Below are 25,663 nucleotides of genomic sequence, written 5' to 3'. Positions count from 1 at the left end.
CTCAGCTGCTGGCAGCCTTGCCAGGCGTGGTGTTTTCCCTTGGTGGATGAATGCCAGGGAAGTTAATCTGTACAGAAGCTGACACATGAGCTGGACCTGAAGGTGGAGCTGGTTCTAGTTCCCGTTTGCCCTGGATCCTTAGAGTTGCTCCAAGGGTTACACCAGTTGGTAGTCACCACATAGACGGGCCACAAGCAGCCCAGAGGAGCCATGACCTGCACCCAACAATTCCCCTTTGCTGTGCTCATTTAACTTTGGCCTTTCCTGTTATTTTTTTCATCTTGACTGTGGATTTTCTCTTTGTGGCTTTGATCAAGGTATTCTTCTGGCCTGCTGTGGTTTCCCTGTCTGGGCAAAACAACTGTCTTACCAGCCTGCAAAGTCTAAATATGCAGAACAGAGCTGAGGGACCCTTTAGCTCCTTGTGTTCCGCTTGCTCCTGCTGGGCATGTCTCCAGGATGGAGAGCCCAGCTTCATCTCTGCAGTCTTGACCTGCTCAGTCCTTTGAGGGGGTTTTGAAGCCTCTCTTGCCCTTAGGATGATATAAACTGGGTTGCCTGTCTCGTTGCAATGCCAGAAGACTTGACAAGGGGGATATTTTGCTGGCATGTGTTGCGTGAGCAGCGTGGCTGGCAGGATCCTGCACCAGCACTGTGGGCTCTGCCACGGAGCAGTGAAGAAGCACCAGCTGCTCTTTGAGGAACCGGCTCATCTCACTGCACATGTTTGAGTTTTGGAGGCTTAGTGCAAAACTTGGTCTTTTGAACCAGCTCTCCACAAACAGGGTTTGTTTTTCTTCAATTTTGAGTAATCTCTATGAACTTGAGCCATTATATCCTGGATCCGCTCGGGAGCTGAGGATACAGAATGTTGCTGAGAAGAGACTTCTGATTTATCTGCTCATGTCTAACTGTGGCAGCAGAGGGGATATTGATAATAAACCTAATAATGTCTCAGAGACTTTTTTAAAAATTGAAAAAAAGATATATATCCCCGGGGAATGGGCTCAGAAATCACAGCTGCCCAGAAAAAAAACCAACAGTGTGTGGTCCAAACCAGCTGTTTGGGTCTTGATTCTGACTCTTGAGTTTTTGGTGTTTCTGTTGTAATATTGGGTTTGGGTTCAATGACCTGTTGACAGTTGTGAGGGAAGGCTGTGGGTTTCTGAGCTGAGCCTGGAGGGAGCCAGGAGAGGGACTGGCTTGGCTGTTCATGTTCAGCTGGGTATGAAATTGGGACTGGAGTGCACTGCAGATGTTATCTTTGAACTTCAGTTACTTTCTCACTAACTGGATCCATGAAAATCTTGCTGCTTTTCCTTTGTACTTGCTGAATGACATGAGTCAGATAGTAAAGCAATTGACTTCAGGGTCCACCCTGGGATGGACCCTGACAAGGAAATGCCAAAGAAGTTGTAATAGAAAATGGCACGTTTCCTGCTGGACGGCGGGGTGGCCGTTCCCTTCCAGCCTGGAATGGGGCTGCCAGGGCAAGGACACGGTGCTGCCTGGATCTGTCAGATGAGGAGTACAAAGAACCTCAGTATAAATACTCCCAGGACACAGGGAGTGAGGGCAGTTTTATTCCAATACTCAAAATGGACCTTTTTCCTCCCGACTTAAAAATAAACAATGTTTTGGCTGAACAAATGGAACCGATTTTTTTATTAAAAGCATATATCTTTTCCTGCCTGGTTCAGCAAGAGACCTTCAGAATTCAAAGAACTCTGTAACTTGCAAAACAGCTGACTTAAATAATTCCAATAGCATTTACTTTTTGCTCTTTCAAGCTGGAGAGCTTGTAGCCTTTTTTTAAAAAAAGGAGAGCAATAAAAACCATGGCTCTAACCCTGTGAGCTCTTTGCAAAGGTGGAGAGAGAGGCTGAGTCTGTTAAGTTCATTTTTATATTGATGGAAAGATTCCCATTTCTTTTGATGGGGATTGACCTGCCCACAAGCTCAAGCCTCTTTCTGTTCAGAGGTAGAGGAGGGATTACAGGTAGTCCTCCAGTTGTCACTTGGTGGTGAGACCCCAGTGAAGTGCTGTCTCCCTCTCAAACACATTCACCATGAAAGGAGCCATCCTCACAGGCAAAGCCCTTGGTTGTGTAAGGGTTGCTTAATTTCCAAGCCACGAAGGAACACTTGTGCTTGTTCAAATCGGTGTTTTCAGGGCTCCACACTGGGTTTTTGTTTTCTTCCTCTGTAGTCTGGCCAAGCCTTCAACCAGGAACAAGCCCATATTTTCTTTAGCTATTTTAGTTTGATTTAGGCTTAGCTGAACCTGATGAAACTGCGGTTGCATGGGAATGTTTGACTCCTGTTGTGCACAGAAATCTTGAAACCAAAAAGCGTTTCCTTGGATGGGATGATGAGGGCTTGTTTGCCTGCTTCCACCTCCACAAGATGGAGATTGAAATTCTCCCCTACCCTTCTAAATTAAACAAACCTAATGATTTTAATATTTCTCCAGGAAGTTTTGGGGTTATTTTTGTTTGGGTTTTTTTGTGTTGTTTTTTTTTGTTTGTTTCTTTCTTTCTTTAATTCCTCCAGACCTTTTATCCTTTTCACTGCTTTCATTTGAGCTTTTACGGGTTTGTTTCTCTCTTGAAATCCAGTCACCAGGATGAGATGCCATTCCAGTGATGATCCCAGCAGTGCTGGTGCACAGGAATTGCTGTCCTGTGCAGTCCTGTTTACAGACACAAGGATTTTGGTCTTTCCCAGCAGTACGAGGTTGTTGGCTTCTGTTCAGCTTATGACTAATTGTAGCCCCAGCTCTTTATTTCTGCACAGCTGCCTCTTAGGGACCAGGCTAAAGGAAATTGGAGAAAATGGGATGTTTCTGAATCTGCAAAGCTCGCCTGTCTTTGGGATTGAGGTAGCCTTGCCAAGGAGGAACAGGGCTGTTGCTGACAGCTTGGGTGAGCTGCTGCCTTCCCTCAAAGGCAGAGGGTTCTCTGTCTACATGTGACTCATCTGTGCCAGCTCCCAGTTTGTCACATTGGGCTTTTTCTCTCCATTTTATCCCCAATTCTTGTGTTTGTTGCTTGTTCCTTCTGCTCTCTTTGCTGGGTATATCACAGAGGTGCTGAAAGAGTCATGTGGAAATCGTGATCAGTCTAATCTGTTGGAAGAGAAAGGAGGAAAACTGGCCCATTGTCCTTTCCTGGGAGCTCTTGGAGCATTTTCAGCGCTTTGGGTGGTTAATACTCTCATGTTCATTGTTGGGATGTATCACATGGGATGTGGAAAGGGAAGCCTGTATGTTTGTGTAAAGAAACAAAAAAAAAAAAAGGAAAATCAAAGATGGGCTTTGGGATCCTTTTGAGTTTGATGGACAGGCTTTGAAGGGCTCAGAAAGCACCTGAAGACAGCTGAGACATGGGCCTCCCTGAACTGAGCCGCACAAAGGGGTTTAAGTGCCTTGTTTAGGTGAAACTGCAGCTTTTACTGGGGGTATGAACGTAAGTTCTCAAGACAGCTAGAGCCAGGGTGACACTGGCTCTTGGGGCTTCTGGTTGCCTTCTGTGCATTGGCACATTGGGCTTGAAAGGCTTTGTCAGGTTAAAGGGTGTGTACCAGGAATTCTCTTACAAAAGGCAAATCTGCAATTCTGATGTTAAATTATGGAGGCAGGACACTTGAAGCCTTAATTTAATGGTAAGGCAGCCTTGCGAAGCCTATTGAAGGGGACAGCAGACTAGCAAGACCCATGGTTGCTGTGCCCCCGGAGCACAAGCCCTGGTGGGGCGAGGGGGGTCCAGGGTGCTGGGCTCTCACGGCGGTGCCATCCCCGCAGGTCTCAGTGCCACCGGCCCCGGCAGGGGGGCCCGGAGCTGCCATGACGACAGGGGACTGCTGCCACCTGCCCGGCTCCCTCTGCGACTGCCCGGGAAGCGCCGCGCTCTCCAAGTCGGTGGAGGACTCGGACATCGGCCGCCCACAGTACGTCACCCAGGTCACCCACAAGGATGGACGGCTCCTCTCCACCGTCATCAAGGCGCTGGGCGCCCAGAGGTGAGGCTGCTTCACAGGAGAGGCTTGGGATGGCTGCGCCTTGGCTTTCTTCCCCTGTTTTTCGGTGACTCTAGGGGTAGAGGGAGTTCCCTGGGGTGCTGGTACTGGGTGCAAAATCCCCTTTAGCCAGGTGTTTCCCAGGCCTGCGCTCTCGCTGTGGGAGCTCACACCAGTCACACGTGCTGGTGGATTGGCGTTCATGCTGGTGGATTGGGATTTGTGCTGGTGGATTGGGACTTGGGTGTCCATCCAACCCCCAGACCTGCAGCCACCCCACCATCACACAGCCTCTTCCTTTGTGCCTCTGCTTAAGCCTGGCTCAGCAGTGGTGGAGGTGGGACACCATGCTAGCAAGGGCAGCTTGCTGTTCATGGAGATTATATTAGGGCTGAAAATGGAGCACAGCCCCTCTTCTCAGATGGTTTTGGAGTAAAGGCTTGGTGTCTGCAGCCCCAGGGAGAGGGAGGGTGCTTGTGTTGTAGGAGCTGCAGTGCCCAGCTGTTTCTGAAGGGCACTTGTGGCAGCTTCACTTGCTCGTCTTCCTGATGTGACTTCTCATCATGTGTTTTGAGCAGCTTCCAGAGCAGAGGACACTTGGCAGCATTGTTCAGTCCAGCTAGCGAGACGGTCTCGTTTTGTGTTCAAACCCTGTCTGAACAGCTGGTATTATTTTTCAATGAATTTGGCCAAATGTTGATGAGGTGTGACAGAGGTGACTGCAAATGTGTGGGAGGAGAGTAGGAAAGCTGGAGGAGAACCGAGGCAAATGTAATTGCTGTATCTAGCAAACCTGGAGCAGGTCAATAAAAATGGAAACTGAGCTTGCTCTCTGACCACAGATAAGCTGGGCAAGAAGTTGTGCAACCCCTTAAAACTTATAGGGTGTAAAAATTGAGTGTGGAAACTGCCTGGGATGACAGGTTAATAAAAACCCAACAGGATTCCCTATGTGAGTTTCTTCACCAGTTCATTCATTGTGGTGGTGATGAGTTTCAGTCTCTTCCTTGCTACCAGCAGTTAGCAAAGCAGCATGACTGTACTGGAAGGTTGGATTAGGGATATGTTCTGTACAGGCTGCTGGAAAACTGTTTGAGAGTGTATTGTGTGGGACTGTGACTGGGCCCCCTCCCCCTCCAGACAGGAAGGAAGGAAAATGGAGTCTGATAAGAATTTTTTTTTCTCACACTGTCAGCAATTTTTTTCCTTCTGGATTGTTTATTGGTAGCCAAGGTTATATTAATGCACTGGAAATATGAAACTTTTCAAACAGGAAGAGAATGGATTAAATATCTTACAGATGCTTTTCTTAGGAAAGAACAGATGCATGAGAGGCTTGGGGTTGTTTTGGTCTGTCCCTGGCACTAAGGCTGTGTGGGCAGACTGTCATCTTGCTGTTCTGATACAGCCCTGAGCATTAGGGCAATAAAAGTTACCGAATCATCAAGGAATTAAGAGCAGAAGGGAATTCTGGAGGGCAACTGGACCAGCCTCCTTTCAGAGCAAGGCCAACTTCAAAGTTGGATCAGACTGCTCAGAGCCTTGTCTGATGTAGTTTTCAGTATCTCTGAGGGTGGAGTTTCCACCACCTCTCCAGATTCCTGTTGCAGGGTTTGTTCTGGCTGAAAAAGTGCCCTAAATAAAAAAAAACAAAACACGTGCAAAGGAAGAGAGAACCAGGGTCAGTGGTTCACCAGTAATGTTTTCATAGAGAGAAGGGGATGGTTAGTGGGTGTACACAGCCCTAAATATTGAAGTAAATATTGAATATTGGCATGAAACCTGCTAAACATTCAGTTGAAAGTGATGGAGATCCATGGTGCAGCAGGAGAGAAGTCTTGCTGCTCTAGTGAGCTGACATGCACTTTGTTTCTGGCTCTTCCCTTCATGCCCCACCAGCGCTTGTGCCCGATACGCTCCTTTTCCTTGCACTCTGTTTCTGTGTTTTGCTCTTGCTTTCTGTTTTGTCTGGTTGTGCAAACTAATGGAAGTAACTGCACAGCTTTTGAAGACTGCAAAGTGCTTGTTCTGACTTGTGTTGCAATCCCACAAACTTCTTTTGCAGTCAGGTGGGTATTTTTTAAGTCAGCAGAGTACGAACTGTGAGGTGAGATCAGCATGGATTTTGTACTGTCAGCAGGATGTGGAAAAGGTGATAGCTGGTAGAGCTCTCCTGGGTTTCAAGAGGGCATGTGGTAGGGTCTTTGAAATAAAGATACTCCTTTCTCACCCTCCCTCCACCCACAAATCTGTGCAATTGTGGTTGTAAGAGAATGTTTGTTGTGTGAAAGAAATGGCCAGTTGGAAGGTGGGAAAGACATGAGAAACCAGCAAGGCTCGTTTCCATGGTGCAGTAGCCCTGCACTGGGCCTCTGCTTTCCAGAGCTTTGTTCTTAAATGGTCTCAACTGAATTGCTGAGAATAGTAAACTTTGGTGTCAAGAGCCATTTGAGGTTTCCCAGGGAGCTCAAGACATCACTGTATGGGGCTGGCAGATGTGGCATAGGGCTTCTAGGAAATCTGTGCCTTTGGATGCCAGCTGGGATGCTCTTAGTCCTAAAATAGCACTAGATGTCTGAGTTTAGGGAATGGAGTGTTATTGGAAATGCCTGCAGGCTAAAACGGTGGTTGCACTTCAGTGTGCAGTGATGCAGAGGAAGAACAATAGTCCAGGATTTACAAATGTGTTCATGGGTTTGGAGGAAGGAGACCTTGGGCATTGCATTTGAGGTCATGTGCAGCAGTGACCCAAAGGCAGTGAGATACTAAGGTTTGGGAAGATGATGAAGAACAGAACACAGTTACTGCAAAAATCCCTGGTGTGCCCATGTCTTGAAAACTGTAGTACTGGTTCCTGCAGCTCTAAAAGGATGTTCTAGAACTGCAAGAGTTGGAGGAAAGGGTAGTGGAGGGATCAGAAAGGTGGATGTGTCTCTGTGTAAGACATGACTAGATAGGTTAGGACTCTTCTGCTCGTGAAAGGGGTGACTGTGCAGTGGAGGTCTGTAAATCCAGGGCTGTGGAAAACAGAAAACATGGTCTTTTACGGGACAAGAATCAGGGGATAGTACACAGAACAATCAAATGAGAGGTGTCAGGTGAAAAGGGCTTGGTTCTTTGCGCAGCTAGAAAAAGTTCTTTCTACAGGAGGACACTGGATGCTCTGAGTTTACATAGGCCCCAAAAAATTACTTTGTGAATGGCAATTTGCTGTATGAATATCATCTGATACACCTGAGTTAAGGCTGCAGGACGCTGGAGCAGAAGCACCAGTAGGGCACAGTCAGCACTGCCCGTGAGAGGCCTGAGGGAGCACCTTGGGTGGTTTGCATATGATCAGTGCAGGCCTCCTGTGGGAAGGGTTGCTAGTGTCTCTGAAAGTGTTTGAAGCATCTCTGGTTCTGTGAGGTCCCAAGAGGGCAGAGCTTGAGCATGACCAAAGAAATTTGATTCTGTAGTTGAAACTTCCAGCCAAGGAGGGGGTGAGATGTGGTGGTGGTGGTTGAAGCACCAAGGCTGGTTCTCTGCATGGCAGAATGCAGGCAGGATGAGGGTGAGCTACTGCACTGTGATGGGCAGAGGATTTCTATGCTGAGAACTTAGTCTGGATGTCTGCTTGCCATGAAATAGGTTGTGTCCTTGGAGAGCTGAGCTTCCAGGGTCAATTCAGTTGTGTCTTTAGATATCATTGTTCCTTCCACAGTTCCTGCTAAACCCAGGATGCAGAGCAGAGATGGGGTGAGAGTGGGTAGGTGATCTGATAAGTGCCACTATGACTGCAAACCTTGTGAGTGGCTCCAGGTGTCTTGGGTCACACTTGGACTAGCACATGGACCATCAGCTTCACTTTGGGCTTCTGGATTTGCATCAACGCTTCAGGGTTGGTTCTGGGTCCAGTGTCAGCCCCTGCCCACTGTGAGTGGAGCTGGAGTCTGGGACATGTGCTGCACTCCCTTCTGTGGCCAGCTGAGCTGGCCAGGCTGCTGTGCCAGCTTCTCTTGAGTGTTGTGGTGCTCATCAACATGGCTTTCAGATTTTACTGACCTAAAACACCCTGGGCACCTCCACGCTCCCCTGAGTCTGGTTTCTTGCTGCTTCGGGGCGTTGCTGTGTGCCTGGCACACTGTGCCACCTGCTGCTGCCCTGCGTGCTGGGGCCTGGTGGGATCAGACCCTGTGCCCCAATGTGGCTGTGTTGTTCTGCCTGCTCTGACCGTGACCTCATTCTGTTTGTCTGCCTCTTCAGTGATGGGCCCATCTGTCGAATCTGTCATGAAGGTGGAAATGGGGAGGGACTGCTTTCCCCGTGTGACTGCACAGGAACACTGGGCACCGTGCACAAGAGCTGCCTGGAAAAATGGTTATCCTCCTCCAACACAAGTTACTGTGAGCTCTGCCACACAGAATTTGTTGTAGAAAGAAGACCGAGACCTTTGACAGAGGTACCACTTTTTTCCTGCTACACTTTTATTTCCTTACCATTTGAGAGAAAATGACTCATTTGTCCTGCTGTCTTTGTGGTTCTTGCTGTCTCCTCCTGCTTGCAGTACCTTGGCACCCACAAAGAGCAATTTGTTGAGAGAGATCAAGTCCCTTATCAGACCAAGTGATATAGTTGCAAAAATGCATTAGTGATGTTTGGGGCAACTCTTATCTGTGAACCCCACTGTGCTCCCTACCAGTGGCAGGTTGCAGGACTAGAGAAAACATTGCACTTATAGATGCACTTTAGTGCCTGGGCATGGAAACACAGAGGTCACCGCATGACCAACTGAAACATGAAGCTCTCAGAAATACTCTCTTCCTGTTAGTTTTAATCTCATCGCACAGTATGTTTGTGCAGCTCTCTTGCATGTGACTTCCTTCTCATGTTCTGCTCTGAGAAGTGAGATGTGGCAATTGCTGATACTGCTCATAAAAGAACTGTTCTTCCTTGACTAATACTGATGTGTACTTCAAAGCCTTTGGGTCTTGCTCCTTCCTGCTGAGCTGTGGTGCCCTGGCACTGCCCAGTGTTCCCCCCAGTTGAAGGAGAAAGCAGGACATGATTCAGCCAGTCCTTAAGTTCGTCTTGACCATAGGGGGACCAGGTTCCTGATGGATCCATCATCCTCCCAGGGTTGGAAGGCACAATCCAGGCTCTGGTTGGTGGGATGGTTTTGTTTTGTATTTTTTTTTTTATCACAAGGCTCTCTTTATTCTCCTGTTTAAGCAGTCTACTGTGCTCACATTTCAGTCTTCCTTTGGCCCCTGAAGTTTTTAGCAGCTGCTTGTAACAAAGCCCTTTACATGTGGGGAGCAAGGACAGCTTGGACCAGACCATCTTCTGACCTCAGAATTCAAGTGTACTTCCCCAGAAAGCAATAAGTAAATCAGTGAGTTACACTATAAAAGGCTGTAATGGTTTGTTTTAGAAGATAGCTTAATCTGTTGAAATACATGTGAGTCGTGTTGGCAGGTGAGCAGGCCAGGTGGATAGGGCTGCTGCTTCTGAGGGTGCTGCAGGACATGACCTTAGTGCCTCTTGCCCCATTCAGTGCCCTGGGACAGGCTGCCCAGAGAGGCTGTGGAGTCTCCTCCTCTGGAGACATTCCAAGCCTGTCTGTACGTGTTCCTGTGGGATCTACTGTAGGTGATCCTGCTCTAGCAGAGGGGCTGGACTAGGTGATCTCCAGAGGTCCCTTCCAATTCTGATGACTCTGTGACTGGGGAAGCATGCAAGCTTCAGTTTGCAAAAATTAATACTCAGTTTTAATGACTGTTTAATTTGCAACTGACTGTCATTAACTTAACAGCCCCAGACAAGATAAGGCTTTTAGACCACAGTGCTAAATGAAACCAGCTGTTCAGCAAAGCAGTTTGTAGAAGAGCATCAGTGGTTGGGGCTGTCTGAGTCTCATTGCTTGTCTCCCAGCTGCTAAACCATATAAAATGGCTCTTTGACCAAAATCTCTCAAATGGTTGTTTCAGGGGTGGAAAACCACTGCTGTAAAACATTTGGGAAGGGCTGTATCTTGGCTTTGAGGACTCACTGCAGGCAAGTCCAGTAACAGTGAGCTTGTTAGGGCTTATGCTGGCCAAAATCTTCAGTAGAGGTTTCAGATGTTTTAGCTTAAGAGCTAGTAAAGTATTCATGCCCAGAACAAACATCTTGGGATGTATTAAGAACAGTGTGGCCAGCAGGTCAAGGGAGGTTCTCCTTTCCCTCTAGTCTGCCCTCCTAAGGTCACATCTGGAGTGTTGTGTCCAATTCTGGGCTTCCCAGTTCAAGAGAGACAGATAGACTGGGAAGAGTCCAGTGGAGGCTACAAGGATGATGAAGTGACTGGAACACCTGCCTGATGAGGCAAGACTGAGAGACCTGAGGCTGTTTAGTCTGGAGAAGAGAAGACTGAGAAGGGAACCTTATCTACAAATATCTGCAGGGTGGGTGTCAAGAACGGGCTGAGGCGGCAGCTCCGCCGGGTCTTGGTCTGGTGCAGTTCAGCTGTACCAGGCACCTTGGGTGAGGGGCTCCTGCTGGAGCAAAATAGCTCACCTGGAAAGACCACCTGTTCTGTTGTACTCCTCCCACTACACAGTAAAATGCTCTGATCCCTGCCTGGGGTCTGGGGAAAATGTCTGGGTGGTCAGTTTCTCCTTTTCCTTGAGAGTTGTTACAACTGCACTGAAACCTGCTCGTCAGCAGTGGCAGTGAGATCCCATCACCATGGGATGTTGCTTGGGCTTTTCGTTCACTTGGAAGCCAACTTACAGGCCTTGGCCACTTTCAGAAGCAGGCCTGCTCTTGGCAGAGGCTCTGCCCTTAGCACTGAAATAGCTGGTGAGGGCTTTGCCAGCTTGCTGGCACTTACCATTGATACCCTCTGTCTGCAGCCTGGTGTCATCTTGTCCCCACCCCAGACTGGGTCAAACCTCTTAACCGCATATTTTTGGGAAGTGTCATCCCCAAGCTGTTATTCTGAGAAAAGGGCTGGGGAAAGAGGCTGCTTAGCAATTTAAAAATGACATGGTTCCTTCAGTCTTCTTATTAGAAATTCTCTGTTTGTTTCTTATGGGGAGAGGTGGGGAGTGTTTTGAAACTTTCAGGGAAGTGATGCTCCTGTGTGGGTGCTGTTCAGTAGCTCTGATAAGGTTCTGCTCTTCACCAAATACAAATGAGAAGTCAAAATAGAAATGAGTGAGTAGGGGAGAAGTGGGATGGAGACTAAGACTGGGAGCAGTGTAGGAACATGCTTTATGGCAGTGGGGTTGTTGGAAGAGCCTGTCCCAAATGCAAAAGGCTCTCCAGGCATCCCAGCTGTCTTCTGCTGTCATGTGGCCGCCATGAAGCCCACAAAAGAATTTGGTGACCACCTGCTGATATTGGTCCTCACAGGACAGTTGGTGCTTGCTGCTTGCTGTGTTCCACTGTCAGCCTGGGGAGCCTTGGAGCTGCTCGCCGTGGCTGCAGCAGCCACTGGTCAGCACTGCCCCATGGCAATGGGCATCAACCCCAGGAAAGATGAGTGTTGTCTCTGTGTGTTTGAAGAGCCTTCAGGAGCAGAGAGGCTGCGAGCTGCCTGTGGGCTGGTGGAGACACCTTGGTGAGTGCTGCAGGGAAGCTGAAATACTTCTGGGGAAGTTGCAGAAAGTTCTTGGAAGTCAGGAAGTGCCACAACCAAAATTGCCTTAGTTTTTACTTCCTTTCTGTTGTGCATCTGCATTGTCCTGTGGTCTCTATGTGGTCACAGACTGTGTTTTCCAGGACAAGTGCATGGGTGAAAGGTGCCCACTAGCTAACTTTGTGTATCCCCTGTGTGGTGTGGCTGTGAGCTCTTTATCCCTGCTCAGAAGACAAAATGATTCATTTCCTCATGGGCTTCTCTGGGGTACTTTGCTGTGATAGATGAGCACTTCCCAAACAGTAATTTAATTTTGCAACCTTCTTTAGGGAGGGAAGACAGCAACCTTGTTCAGCATGGATTAAAGATAATTTTTAATAGAATTGGATTTTAATTTTCTTTAAGCAGCCATTTTTTTCATGTTATGGACCCAGAACCATCTCTGGCAGCCATGGGCTCACCTCCTGGTGAGGGTTCAGTGTCTCCTGCCATTCAGCCTAGCTTGGTTGTCTTTTAACTAAGAAGCTGATTGAAAGCTGAAAAAACCACAAAAGGCTTTTGTTAACTGTTAGACTGTGAGATCGATGGGCTGAGTGCTTTTTGGGGTATGTTTTGACCCAGTGCAGGTGAAGATGGTGGGTTGAGGTGCAGTCCCCTGTGCCTGGGGAGGGTCTGTAGCCAGAGGGGCAGGACACTGCTGTGCTGGTACCTGCAGGACTTCTGCTTGGCTCTCTGAAATGGTCTTCAGGACAGGAGGGTTGTGGACTGGGACTGGAACGAGGAGCACTTTGGTCACAACAACCCCATGCAAAGCTGCAGGCTTGGGGATGAGTGGTTGGAAAAATCCATGGTGGGGAAGGACCTGGGGGTGCGGGTTGACAGCCAGATGAACATGAGCCAGCAGTGTGCCCAGGTGGCCAAGAAGGCCAGTGGCATCCTGACCTGCATCAGGGATAGTGTGGCCAGCAGGAGTAGAGAGGGGATGATGCCCCTGTGCTCAGCACTGGTGAGGCTGCACCTCAAGCACTGGGGTCAGTTCTGGGCCCCTCACTACCAGAAAGATGCAGAGTTGCTGGAACGTGTCCAGAGGAGCTAGCAAGCTGGTGAAAGGTCTGGAGAACAAGTTCTATGAGGAGAGGCTGAGGCAACTGGAATTGTTTAGTTTGAGGAAGAGGAGGCTGAGGGGAGACCTCATTGCACTCTGCAACTGCCTGAAGGGAGGTTGTAGGGAGGTGGGAGTTGGGCTCTTCTCTCAAGTGAATAATGACAGGACCAGAGGAAATGGCCTGAGATTGTGGCTGGGGAGGTTTAGCCTGGATATTAGAAAGAATTTCTTTATTGAAAGAGTGGTTGGACAGTGGAACAGGCTGCCCAGGGAGTCACCATCCCTGGAAGTGTTTAAAAGAAATAGAGATGTGGTGCTGAGGGACATGATTGAAGCACTGAACAGGCAGATGAGGTTATGGTTGGTGGATTTAGGGTATGGTTGGACTTGATGATCTTCAGGGTCTCTTCCAACCAGGATGATTCTATGATTTATGTTCCCAGCAGAGAATGCATTGGCCCAGCCTTGGAGAGTGATGGTTTTCTAGTACTTGACTTTCCTCCATCAATGTTAGCTTAATGTGCATCCATATGTTTACAGGTAAGGGATCTAAATCTATGAGACTCCAGCCAGCATGGCTGGCAGAGTCAGAAAGTGCAAAACACTTTTATGTGTGACCTGGAAGAATTCAGTTGATATCTAGATGAAATGTTCAAGCCATGAGTTGCACTGCATACAGCTTTCTGGGAACAGGAGAAGGTTCTTCTTAGTTTCAATAACATTATGCACAGAAATGCACAGTTATTGCCTCAGATTCATCTTCAGGAAACATCCGTATCTTTGCTGTCCAGAGCATTGTAGAAGATGGTGCACAGGCCTTTGGAAATCAAGTATTGCTTCAGTCTAGGCAGAATTTTTCCCAGGTCACAGATGTTCACACAGTTCTCCAGCCAGGTTTGGGTTTATTTTTCCTAACTTTTTGTATCTTACATCTGCTTCAGCCAAACCTTGTTCTTTAGAGTCCTATATTCTATGGAAGGAAGGAAATGCCTCTTGTGATCAGTTAATCCTTGCCTGCTTAGAAACACAAGTTAGGATGGTCAGTTTGCCTGGAGGTGCCTGACTTTTCTGGCTCTGGGAAAACCAAGGTGGGTGCTGTTAGAGGCAGCTCGTTGTACGAGTCTAAAATGAAAACACACTCCTTCAGTGTTCTCCCTTCCACATAAACCCCTTTCTTTGGTTGGTGGCTAAGTCCATCACCAAGCTATTTTATCTTACAAGGTGCTGTCCCTGCTGAAGATGCTTTGTCCTCTAGAATTTCATGGACAGAGACATTGGTACCGTGTTGGACGCGTTGTGTATTTCTCAAAGCATCATCAAGGGTGATGCTGTGGCTTTGTTTCCACAGCCACAAGCAAGTGTGGCCATCCTGCACACTCCTGGTCTTCCCCCTGGCTGCAGTCACTGCCCCTATGGTGAGGTGGGAACATGGCTTGGGCCACACACTGTGTTCCTGAGTCCTCTTTGCTTTCCCAGGTTCCCAGGAAAAGTATTTCCTTGCCATGGCTGCCTGGTGGTGTGTATTTCACTGGGGCACTGACCTTCTCATTTATCTTTTCAATTCATTAACCACTTGTAAAATGTTTTACCCTGTCGTTAATTTTGTCCTTTCTGAGTGTTTCTAAATGTGCTTAAGAGAAATCCCACCTCTGCCCCTAGAGATGACAGGATAGTCTTCTCAGCAAGTTTGCTGCAGACATGAAACTGGGAGGACTGGCTGATTCACCTGAAGGCTGTGTGGCCATTCAGCAAGATGTGGACATGCTGGAGATCTGGGCAAAGATTAACCTCATGAGGTTCAAAAAGAGCAAATGCAGAGTCCTGCACCTGGGAAGGTACAACAAAATGCACCAGTACAGGCCAGGAGGTGACCTGCTAGAGAGCAGCCCCATGGAGAAGGATCTTGGAGTCCTGGTAGACAACAAGTTCTCCATGGGACAACAATGTGTCTTTGTGGCCAAGAAGGCCAGTGGTAGCTTGGGGTGCATCAAGAGGAGTGTGTCCAGCAGGCAGAGGGAGGTTCTCATCCCCCTCTACTCAGCCCTGGTGAGATCTCACTTGGAGTGTTGTGCCCAGTTCTGGGCTCCCCAGTTCCAGAGGGACAAGGATCTACTGGGGAGAGTCCAAGGGAGGCCACGAGGATGATGAAGGGACTGGAACACCTGCCTGATGAGGAAAGGCTGAGAGACCTGGGGCTGTTCAGTCTAGAGAAAAGACTGAGAGGGGATCTAATGAATGTCTATAAATACATGGGGGCATCAAGAAGGCAGGGACAACCTCTTGTCACTTGTGCCCTGGGACAGGACGAGGGGCAATGGATTCAAACTGGAGCCCAGGAAGTTCCACCTCAAGATGAGGAAGAACTTCTTTGCTGTGAGGGTGACAGAGCCCTGGGACAGGCTGCCCAGAGAGGCTGTGGAGTCTCCTTCTCTGGAGACTTTCCAGACCTGTCTGGATGCCTTTCTGAGTTATCTGACCTAGTTTTGGTCCTGCTCTGGCAGGGGAGTTGGTCTCAATGATCCTGACATTCTGTGACTCCTGTTTCATCTGGGTCAGCTTTGGTTTCCCTTCGGCAGGTGCAGTCCTGGTGTTGGACAATCCCTGTGGGTCTCTGCTGAGCAGCCTGGGTCTCCATGTGGAAGTGTCCCAGGCTGGCAGGTCAGGCAGGGTCACAGCAGCAGCTGTTTAATCCCAGGGAAACTTCAGTTCTTGTTGGAGGAATGATGCATTTTTGTCCACACTTTGTGTTAATCAGAAGGAGAGGAACCCTGGGGTTAGAGGACTCAGCTCTGAGGGTGGGCATGGATTTCTGGTGCTGAGGCCAAGGCTCTGGCTTTGCTGGAATTGCTAGGGTGTTGAAAGTCAACAACATATCCTGCTGGTAAAAGCTAATGAGCATTATACATTACTTGTTTATAGTGCGTCTCTAAGCATTTAATAGCTTTGCTAAGGCAAAACTCATTTCAGACAGCTCACTAATTCCAAAGATTTCTCTGGTGAATCAGTCACCCCTGGAGCAGTTTACCCATACCCTTTGTTCCCAGATTTCTGTTCTTGCAAGCAGGACTCAAGATGGACCCCCAAGAAAATTCTGCTTCTGTGCCCTCAGTGCTGGTGCTTTCCTGCAATCTGGGTTTTTAAACATGCTTGAAAATGGCAGTTTTAGCAGTATCTGTGTGTCCCTGTGCCTCTGCAAAACAGCTCCTTCCAAGGGCAGAGACTGCCATTCCTTTGGTCCTGTTGCTTTTCTAGGTATTTTATTATGCAATTTTGATTAAAAGATGCTTATTTCTCACTGACTGCTAATAGAATCATAGAATCACAGGGGCTGGAAGGGACCTCTGGAGATCATCAAGTCCAACCCCTCTGCTGAAGCAGGAACACCAGGGCAGATCACACAGGAACATGCCCAGACAGGTCTTGAAAGTCTCCAGAGAAGGAGACTCCACAGCCTCTCTGGGCAGCCTGTCCCAGGGCTCCATCACAGGAAAGATGTTTCTCCTCATGTTGAGGTGGAACTTCCTGTGTTGTCACTTGGTGCCGTTTCCCCTCGTCCTGTCACAGGCACCACTGAACAGAGACTGGCCTGTTCTTGACACCCACCCTGCAGATGTTTATAGACATTCATCAGGTCCCATCTTGGTCTTCTCTTTTCCAGACTGAACAGCCCCAGGTCTCTCAGCCTTTCCTCATCAGGCAGGTGTTCCAGTCCCTTCATCATCCTCATAGCTTTATGTTGACGTAAGTTGGGTATTTTATAGAGGTCAGTGGATTTTGGTTTTGGTCTCATAAGGAAAGCACAACTTCCAAACACAAGTGTCACCTGCAGCAAAGCATGTTAGACATTCTCCAGGCTGTTGCTTGGCTCTCTGGGTCCAGTGCAGTGTGGGACACCTCCTGTGGGTCTGCCACCTGCAGTCCTTCTTCTCCACTTCACTAGTCTTCTGTACCACTGTAACTGTGGGAGGTGTTGCTGGGTCTCCAGTACCAGCAAAGTGAGGTTTGCAGGGAGTCAGAGCAGTATTTTTATTACTCTTCTGTTATTATGAAAATAACTTTTGCCTCTGGGCAGTTGCTGCCCCCTGCCCCCCCCGCCTCCAGTTCGGAGAACTGAGATGTGACATAAACTCCCCCACCCTCCTCCTGCCTTATCTTCCTTGCAGACAGACTTTTTTCTTTGCTTTCCTTGAACTCTTCTGCTGAACTCACTGCACCATTTGCTCTCTCGTCTGTGCTCCTCTGTGCCAGCTTGTCTTTCTCTCAGTGCAAGCCCATAATAGACTCCTGTGTCAGCTTGGCTCCAGCTGAGTCCCATTCCTTTCTTATCTTTTCCTTTCTCTCTTTGCTTGCATTTGCTCTCTGGAGATGCTTCTCTCAAATCCCACCCTGAATCCTGTTGGTATTTCTCCATGCACTCCCTGGCATTGTTACGGTTGGAGTTAAATCTTCAAGGTCCCTTCCAACCAGGATAATTCAATGATTCTGTGATTGCCCTGCAAACCTGGAATGGCCTCTTTGAGGCCAAAACTGGAAATACTTTCTCCCTGCACTCTTGGCACTTACCAGTACTAGTCTCTTCCTTACATGTCCATCTTCACCACTTGGAGCAGCCCTGTCTGTGCCCAGAGGATCCAAAGGAGCTGCTGCTGGGGGGATTTCTCTGGGGTGCAGCTGCTGGTGGTGCTGTGATCTCACCTTTGTGCATGTTGTGGCACCAACCACAGAAGCACCCACTGTTGTGTAGGAAAGTGTCCTGTGAGCTGCAGTGCTGCTGGTCCCAGTTTCTCTCCTGTCCATCATTTCTAGCACTCCTGCAGCTCTTGCTCTCCTTGGGTCAGCCCAGTGCCCTGTGCTTCCCAGGCTGAGTGCATCGGGGAGGCTCCGGGCCTGTGCCAGGAGGGATTCAGCTTGTTGAGGTTTGTGGAGCATTGAGGGCAGGTGGTTGTGCAGTGGAGAAAGGAAGATGAGGAGGGACAACTTTGCAGCATTTAGCTGTTCTGCTTGCAGTGCTAGGGATGTTTCTGGGTGTTGGCTTCCTGAGCTCTGGGTACTCTATCAGAAAACATCCCTTGGACAATCCTGCTGGGCTGCCCATGGAGCACGGTGGCCTGCAAGGAAGTTCTAGCCAGGCACCTGCCTGAGCAGCCACAGGATAACTATTCAGTGGACAGAAAGGTCATGAGATACTGTATAGAAACCTTTTGTTTGGAAAAATCCTGTAAGATCATCTAATCCAACTGTTAACCCAGCACTGGTGAGGCCACCACTAACCCATGTCCCTCAGCACCCCATCAACATGGCCTGGAAATCCCTCCAGGGATGGAGACTCCACCACTGCCCTGGGCAGCCTGTGCCAAGGTCTGGCAACCCTTTCCATTAAGAAATTGTTCCCAAGATCCAATCCAAACCTCCCCTGGCACAACCTGAGGCCGCTTCCTCTTGTCCTGTCACTTAGGAGAAGAGACCAACCCCCCTGGCTCCAACCTCCTCTCAGGCAGCTGCAGAGCCAGCAGGTCTCCCCTCACCTCCTTGTCTCCAGGCTGAACCCCCAGCTCCCTCAGCTGCTCCTGCTCACACTTGTGCTCCAGCCCCTTCCCCAGCTCCACTGCCCTTCTCTGGACGTGCTCCAGCCCCTCAGTGTCTTTCTTGTGGTGAGGGGCCCAGACCTGACCCCAGGATTCGAAGTGCTGCCTCATCAGTGCCCAGCACAGGGAGCTTTCCCATGTTTACTCAATAATTTTTCCTACAAAAATTGTTTAATCTGATTGACCACTTTTTTGGATTTTTTGCAAGGTTTGTTTTAAGTCTCCAGTGCAGCTGGCTTCCTCCAGCCAATGCTCCTGTTGTGGCTGTGCCTGTGCCATGTTGTGGCTGTGAAGTATTTGGGGAACTCTGTGGCAGGGTCAGCTGGTGGGATTGGAAGGTCATGCTCTCACCAGAGCAGCTGGTCCAACTGTGAGAGACCAGGGCACGTGCTGGCCAGAGACTGCTGATCCCACTGGTGCTGGTCCTGTTGGTCCCACCTGGCACAGGATGCCATCAGCTGGCATGGGAATGCTGCGTGCAGCGTGGCCTGAGAGGGGCTGGCAGCTCACAGCCAGGCACGGTTTGCAACACAAGGTGAGCTGAAAGAATCCATGAAAGGTTCTTCTCAAACACCCACTTGTAACCTCCCAGAAGAACTGCAAGGTGCTGAGCACTGCTGGGACAGTTCCTCATCTGTATGTTCCCCTTAGTCCCAAGTGGCAGAATGCAGCCTGGCTCTGAGACATGCAGGGTAGCTGGGATGGGCTGTCTGGGATACACTTCTGTGATACTGTGAGCTCTGCTCTTGGCTTTCAGAGGAGCTGATGATCTGATGCCTTTTTCTGCCTTTCTCCTGCATTCTGTCACCTAGAGCTCACCCTAGTTTCATGGCCACTGCAACACACAAATATCATAGACTCACAGAGTCTTCAAAGTTGGAAGGGACCTCTGAAGATCATCTCATCCAACCCTTCTGCTAGAGCAGGGTCACCTAGAGTAGATCTCACAGGAACATGTCCAGAAGGATTTAGAATGTCTCCAGAGATGGAGACTCCACAACCTCTCTGGGCAGCCTGTCCCAGGGCTCTGTCACCCTCACAGTAAAGAAGTTTTTCCTTATGTTTAACTTGAACCTCTTGTTTGTGCCCATTGCCCCTTGTCCTGTCACTGGACACTGCAGCAAAGACTGGTCCTGTCTTCCTGACACCCCCTGTAGATACTTATAAGCATTGATGAGATTCCCCCTCAGTCTCCTCCAGGCTGAACAGCCCCAGCTCCCTCAGCCTTTCCTCACAGGGCAGATGCTCCAGTCCCCTCAACATCTTTGTGGCCTGTCCTGGGCTCTGAGCTACTCTCCAGCAGGTCACCCCTCAGCTTGTACATGAGGTTATTCCTCCCTAGGTGCAGTGTCAGATCCTTGTCATCTGTGAGTCCAAGAAACAAACACCCTTCCACAACGTGCTGATGCCAGTAGAAAGAACATCAGGGAGAGCCTCAGGGTCCTGCTGGAAGACAAAGAAAAATGGTTGTACCCGGAGTAACATCTTGTCATTTCCAGCAGAGTGTCCTGGGACCCAGCTCATAGGCACAGAGGGCAGCAAGAAGCCAGCTCTCCCCCTTTCCCTTTAGTTTCCCTGCAGCTTGGAAGCCCTTGGGTTTTGGACTTGGCCTGGGAGAAGACCAAGTTGTTCTTCTGTTGCTTTCCCAAGTTTACTGAGTAGTTTTTCCTACAAAAATTGTTTAATCTGACTAACCACTTCTTTGATTGTTTGCAAGGTTTATTTTGAGTCCTGTATGCATCAGTGTGCTGCTCTGCCAGAAACCCTGTGCCCTTAGGGTGGCTTATTGTATTCTTTTTTTTCCTGTGTCAGTGGATATTGGCAAAGTACATCAACTACTTCAGAAGGAAGTTAATTTGCTTCCTGCCTTTACATGTTTGATTCCCATTTTAGGGAGGAAGAAGGAGTTTTGAAGGTCACAAGGAATATAAATAGAATAAGATGCATGAAAATACACACATGCCTTCAGTCCCTGAGATTCTTATTGTATGAGGGTCAAAAGTGAACCAAGATGTCCTCTTAGGGGGATGGTGTGCTCTGGGATTGCTGCTGTAGGTGCAGTCAGGGTAATTCAGCATTCACCTGAGTGCTGAGTAGCTGGGGCAGCTGGGTGCTGGCTGGAAAGCCAGGCACACAGCCAGGGCCTTGAATGGTGGAGCTGCCACTGCCATGTTTGTAGGAGCAGCTGTCCACCCTCACTTCCTCTTAGGTTGCTCAGGACTATGTGTGTGGTCCTTATCTTCCCCGCACAGCTCATCAGCACTAATCTCCTCTGCAGAGGAACCACACAAGGGGTGACTTGCAGGTCTGCCTCCCTTCTGCCAGCTCCTCCTGTCCAAACCACAGTTGTGGCTGCTCTGAAATTTCTCTCTGGCCATGAACTTGTGCTCAGAATGGCTTTTAAAATGCTTCTAACTTGTCCTCTGTTATTGCAGTTGCTCTGTGCTCTTCAGCTCACAGGTTGCTCTCTAGCTTCATTTGCTCTTGCTCTGTTTGGGTCTCCCAGATGCTTCTGGTCATGTATCTAAAATACCTTGCTTGTCAGTCCTCCCAGCTGAAGTTCCTGGCCAGGCTCTTACCCATTGCTGCAGCTTCCTTCTCTGTTCTGGACCAGCCTAGTGTCCCATCACAGGTGCCTGCAGAGCTCCCTGTGCTGCTGCCAGGGCTCTGACCATCCCAGCATGTTGCTGTTCCTTGCCTGGATTTGCCATCTTCTGCTTTGCTTTCTTTTCCTATTTCAGCAAATGTCTGCACTTCTCACCCTGTCCTCACCCCCCTGCTGCCTCGTGCTGTACATGCCTCATGTTAGACTCTCTGGAGTTAAATCTGCCCAGACCTGTGTGCCCCTTTCCATGATCCCTTCTGGGCCAACACTTTCTGCTTGCCTTTCTGGCCAGAATCACAGGATTGTCAGAGTTGGAAGGGACCTCTAGAGATCACCTAGTCCAACTCTCTCACTGAAGTAGAATAACCTAGAGCACTTTACACACGGCTGCGTCCATGGAGACTCCACACCCTCCCTGGGCAGCCTGTCCTGGTGCCATGTCACTCTCACTGTAAAGAAGTTTTTTCTTATGTTCAGCTGGAACTTTCCGTGTTCCAACTTGTGCCCGTTGCCTCTCATTCTGACACTGGGAACTCCTGAGAAGAGCCTGTCTCCATCCTCCTTCCACCCACCCTTTAGATACTTGTATACATACAAGCCAGCCATGAACTCAGGTTACTTGTGCTGTTTTGACCAGTGTGGCCTCACTAATTTCCTGCACACCTGCCACCACCCTTCTGTATTGCTATTTAAACAGTGGTTTCCCCTGTAGGGAAGGAGCTTTGTGTGCATAGTACTCAGATCCCTTTTCATGCTGCCCGTTCAAAAGTTGGCACCCTGCTCTGAGTCTGGCAGTGGGATTTGCCTGCCTGGCTCTGGCTGCCTCGGGGATATTCCCTTCCCTATTGTCACCGTTTGACTCAGGTTCAACAACAAGGCTCTCGATCCCCTCCCCCTCCCACCCAGGTAGGGAAGGAGAGAGAGAAAAAGAGAGAGAGACACTTGGCTGGATTGAAAACTAAACTAGAAAGCTTTAATTAAACACTAATGATATAAGAAAATATATACAATTATATACAGATATGTTCAGGTTTGTGCAAAAGCCTCTCGCCTCCTCCCACCCCCAGCAACTCCCACAGCATCCCCTGAGCTGGGAACAGTCCTGGAAAATCCTGGAGCTGCTGGAGAGAGAGCAGAGTGATGAGGGTCAGGAGAGCTGGAGCCTGGGGGTCCACGGTGAGGGAGGGACGGAGTCCTCCCTGGACGCCGGCCATGGGTGGAGGAGAAGGGCAGAAGAAGCAGGAAGGAAGTTGTCTTCTGGGATCTCTGACCTTCCCCTGAGCTCACGCAGCTCTCTGGAATGGAAGATCTCTGGCCAGTTTTGCTGTCTGTCTCACTCAGCCTCCTCCGGGGGGAGATCTCCCTGTAGCATCTGAGCTGGCAGAGTGAAGGTGCGACCTTGAAGCCCCAGCAGGTAGAGAAACATTGCACTGTTGTCAGTGCTAGTTGGAACACTCTGCTGCTCGTTAAAACAAAGCTTACTGAAGGAAAAAAAAAATCAGTAAGATTGGCTTCATCCTGGCTCAAACCAGGACACCTGTGCTGACTGTGCCTTTTCAATCACATTCTCCAATTATTAATTTTTGGAGAAAAATCAAATCGTAAATGAGACCAGTCATCCTCATGTAGGAAAGAAGAAAGGATCCAGCAGCCCAGCACACACAACTCGCAGTAAAAACGTGCTGTAACAACTCTGGGTATTGGTAGGAACCACAGCTGCTTGCTGTTCCAAAAAAAGGAAGGGAAAGGCTGAAAATATGATCATCCCAGGAAAACTAGAACAATTGCTGCTGTCAAAGTCAAGCATCTAAGAAGAACCCATGATGGAAGCAAGTTCAGACTCCTTAAATGTTTAGAGATTGCCTGACGAGGGAAACCTGCCAGCCACAGAGAAGCTGCTGGTTTGTGAGAGCTGCAAAAGAGAACTTGCAAGGCCTCTTGGAAACACAGAGCAAAGTGCTGTAACCCCCACCACGATGCAGCAAGAGAGCAAATGGAAAAGAACACACCAGAATCTGCTCTGCCCTGGTCCTGGCAGGTCTGTTCTGCCTGCAATGTGGTGGCCAGCAGGTGACCACTAGCACTGGAAAGGCCTTGGGATTTTGCAGTCATGAGGTGGAGTCTTCAGCAGCTGTGTCTGTGTGATCCTGCCTTGTCCCTTCATGGTCACTTGTGATCCACTGAGATCCGGGAGGAAGCTGTGGGGGCCCTGCCCACCCAGCCAAGCTTGGTGTCCCTCCTCACCTGACAGATGTGCTGCTTTCTCTTTAGAAATGCCCAAATGCTTTCTCAGTGAGAAAGATGCAGATTTGGGCACAGGTTGTTCTGTAAAAGAAAATGGGTTTGTCTTTCCTTCCCCTGCTGGGACCAGCCCAGCACCAAGGCCCACTGGATGCTCTCCTGCTCTGTCTGCTCAGGTGCACAGCTTTCTGCAAGTTATTTGTTTTCTTCTTGCTTTTTTCATATTCTTTTCCCCTCCAGCCTTGTTTCTTAGTTGCTGAAGTGACAGGCTGTTTTCCTCTGTCATCACCTCAGTGCTCATACCAGGTGTGGGGGTGTTGCCTTCCCTGCTGAGGGCCCTGCAGGGCACCCCAAAGCAGCAGTGCTGGGGATCACTCCAGCCCCACTCCAGCTGTGTACTGGAGAGCACTGCTGCAGAGCTGTCTTGCACAGTCTTTCAGGTGGACCTGGACATTTCATATTTGATATAAATCAGGAGTGAAATGCTAAAACCCTGTGATTATCTGAAAGGAACCAGAGGGCTGGATTTGGGACAGCTGCCCTCGTGGCTAGGCCTGGCCACAGACCCCAGTGCCCCATAGCCCCTAGACCAGCTGCAGAGTCCTGGGTATGTTTCCACTGAATCTCAGTCCAAGACCTGTTAGATCTTTCCTAACCCAGGCTTTACTGCACTAACCTCCCTGTCTCTGCTGGCTGCTGCCTGCTCGTCACTGCCCAGGCAGCTCCTGTATTTCCTACTGCCTACCCCTGCAGATACGCTTCAGCTGTCTCTTCCTTTCCTTTGTTGGTTGTTAAAAATACATTTGTTGCTCTCCAGCTCTATTTTTGTGAAGGTTTATGTGAGTTAAGTGCATGCCCCAGGTACATGCAGACCTCAGAGAGGTGCCAGAGATGTCAGAGCTTCCCAGCACAGCTGCCCTGTCCCACCAGCCCGCCGCGTGCTCTGCTAATGCCCTGTCTCCCTTCCTTCCTGCAGTGGCTGAAGGATCCCGGTCCCCGCAATGAGAAGAGGACCCTTTTCTGTGACATGGTGTGTTTCCTGTTCATTACTCCCCTGGCAGCCATCTCTGGCTGGCTGTGTCTGCGTGGGGCCCAGGATCACTTGCAGTTCAACAGCCGGCTGGAGGCCATCGGCCTCATCGCACTGACTATTGCACTTTTCACAATCTACGTCCTTTGGACACTGGTAAGTGTCTGCTGCCCAGGGCCTGGTTCTGTCCACAGGGTGATCCAGGCTGCAGTTTACACCACATGGGTGCAGCCAGCATTTCTGACTCCCCTTGTGAGAAAACCTTGGGCTCCTTCTCTTGCACGTCCATTTAATTGTCTTCACATGGAAGCTGCTAAAGTTGTTGCTGAAAATAAGAAACCACTTCCTGATCATCTGCCTTCCAGATGGACACACGAGCTGTGTTCCCTGGGGTGTCTTGTACCCGGGTGCAGACATGCTTGAGGTCTGGTGCTGGCCAGGCAGTGCTCCAGGGGTTGTGCCTGTTCCTGTTTTCAAGGAGAAACACAAACTTGGTACCCAGGTGGTTTAGGGAAAAAATAAAATCTGGAAGATGTTTGACCCCTAAATAATCTGCCATCATATCCCTCCATGCTTTGTGCTGCCAAGCACAGGTTGGCCATGCCCAAACGAGGTGCAGACTGGCTCTTGGGGATCTCTGTGGCCCACAACTAAAAAAATTCCTACACGGTATTTTTAAGATGTCAGTAGCACAGAAGGACTTGTACAAGAAACACTCTGGCCATGGGGAGACCTGACTTCTGTCTTGTAGTGTGGCTTTTGGACTTGACCCCTGAGCCAAGGCTGGGCATTCCTGTTACAGTCATGGAATCACAGAAGAGTTTGGGTTGGAAGGGCCCTTACAGTTCATCTAGTTCCAGCCTCTGCAATATGCAGGGACACCTCCCACCAGCCCAGGTTGCTCCAAGCTCCATCCAACCTGCCCTTGAACACTTCCAGGGTGGGGCAGCCACAGCTTCTCTGGGCAACCTGGGCCAGTGTCTCACCACCCTTACAGCAAAGAATTTCTTCATAAATTCTAATCTCAATCTCCCATCTTTAATCTTTAAACTGTTCCCCCTCCCATCCCTCCCTGCCCTTGTCCCAAGCCCCTCCCCAGCTTTCCTGGAGCCCCTTCAGGCACTGGAAGGTGCTCTAAGGTCTCCCTGGAGCCTTCTCTTCTCCAGGCTGAACACCCCCAACTCTCCCAACCTGTAAAAGCTCTGTGTGTGCCCCTGTCCTGTCAATACCCTTTTCCAGCTGCTTGCTGGGCAGCACTACTTTGGGAAGGGAGGAAGTGCAGTTACTGGAGGAAAAATATTAAGCCCCAAAAAGCTGGCAGTGCCAGCCACAGCCCATTTCCCCCCCATCTTGTGCTCTGACCTCTGAGTAACAGCTTTCCTTGGGCTGAGGACATCCCTGGCAACTCTCCCACATGGACTCGGGTGCCAGGGGAGTGTGAGTTGGTGCTGCAGCCTTTGCTGTGCAGGGTGCCTGC

The 25,663-nt window shown here is 49.4% G+C and overlaps 1 protein-coding gene across 2 annotated transcripts in view; it reads left to right on the top strand.

The window, feature by feature from the left end:
• Positions 1-25,663, top strand: part of MARCHF2 (membrane associated ring-CH-type finger 2) — a 38,518-nt gene that overhangs the window by 8,458 nt on the left and 4,397 nt on the right. For both annotated transcript variants that reach the window (XM_051639905.1, XM_051639906.1), the window contains 3 exons: positions 3,803-4,020; positions 8,263-8,458; positions 24,133-24,342. In XM_051639905.1, the coding sequence (XP_051495865.1) occupies positions 3,845-4,020; positions 8,263-8,458; positions 24,133-24,342 (582 nt within the window). In that variant the 5' untranslated portion in view covers positions 3,803-3,844. The remainder of the gene's footprint in view (positions 1-3,802; positions 4,021-8,262; positions 8,459-24,132; positions 24,343-25,663) is intronic.

Source organism: Apus apus, chromosome 24, assembly GCF_020740795.1.
Source record: "Apus apus isolate bApuApu2 chromosome 24, bApuApu2.pri.cur, whole genome shotgun sequence".
NCBI classification, from domain to species: Eukaryota; Metazoa; Chordata; class Aves; order Apodiformes; family Apodidae; genus Apus; species Apus apus.
This window is presented reverse-complemented; position numbering and strand designations above follow the sequence as displayed.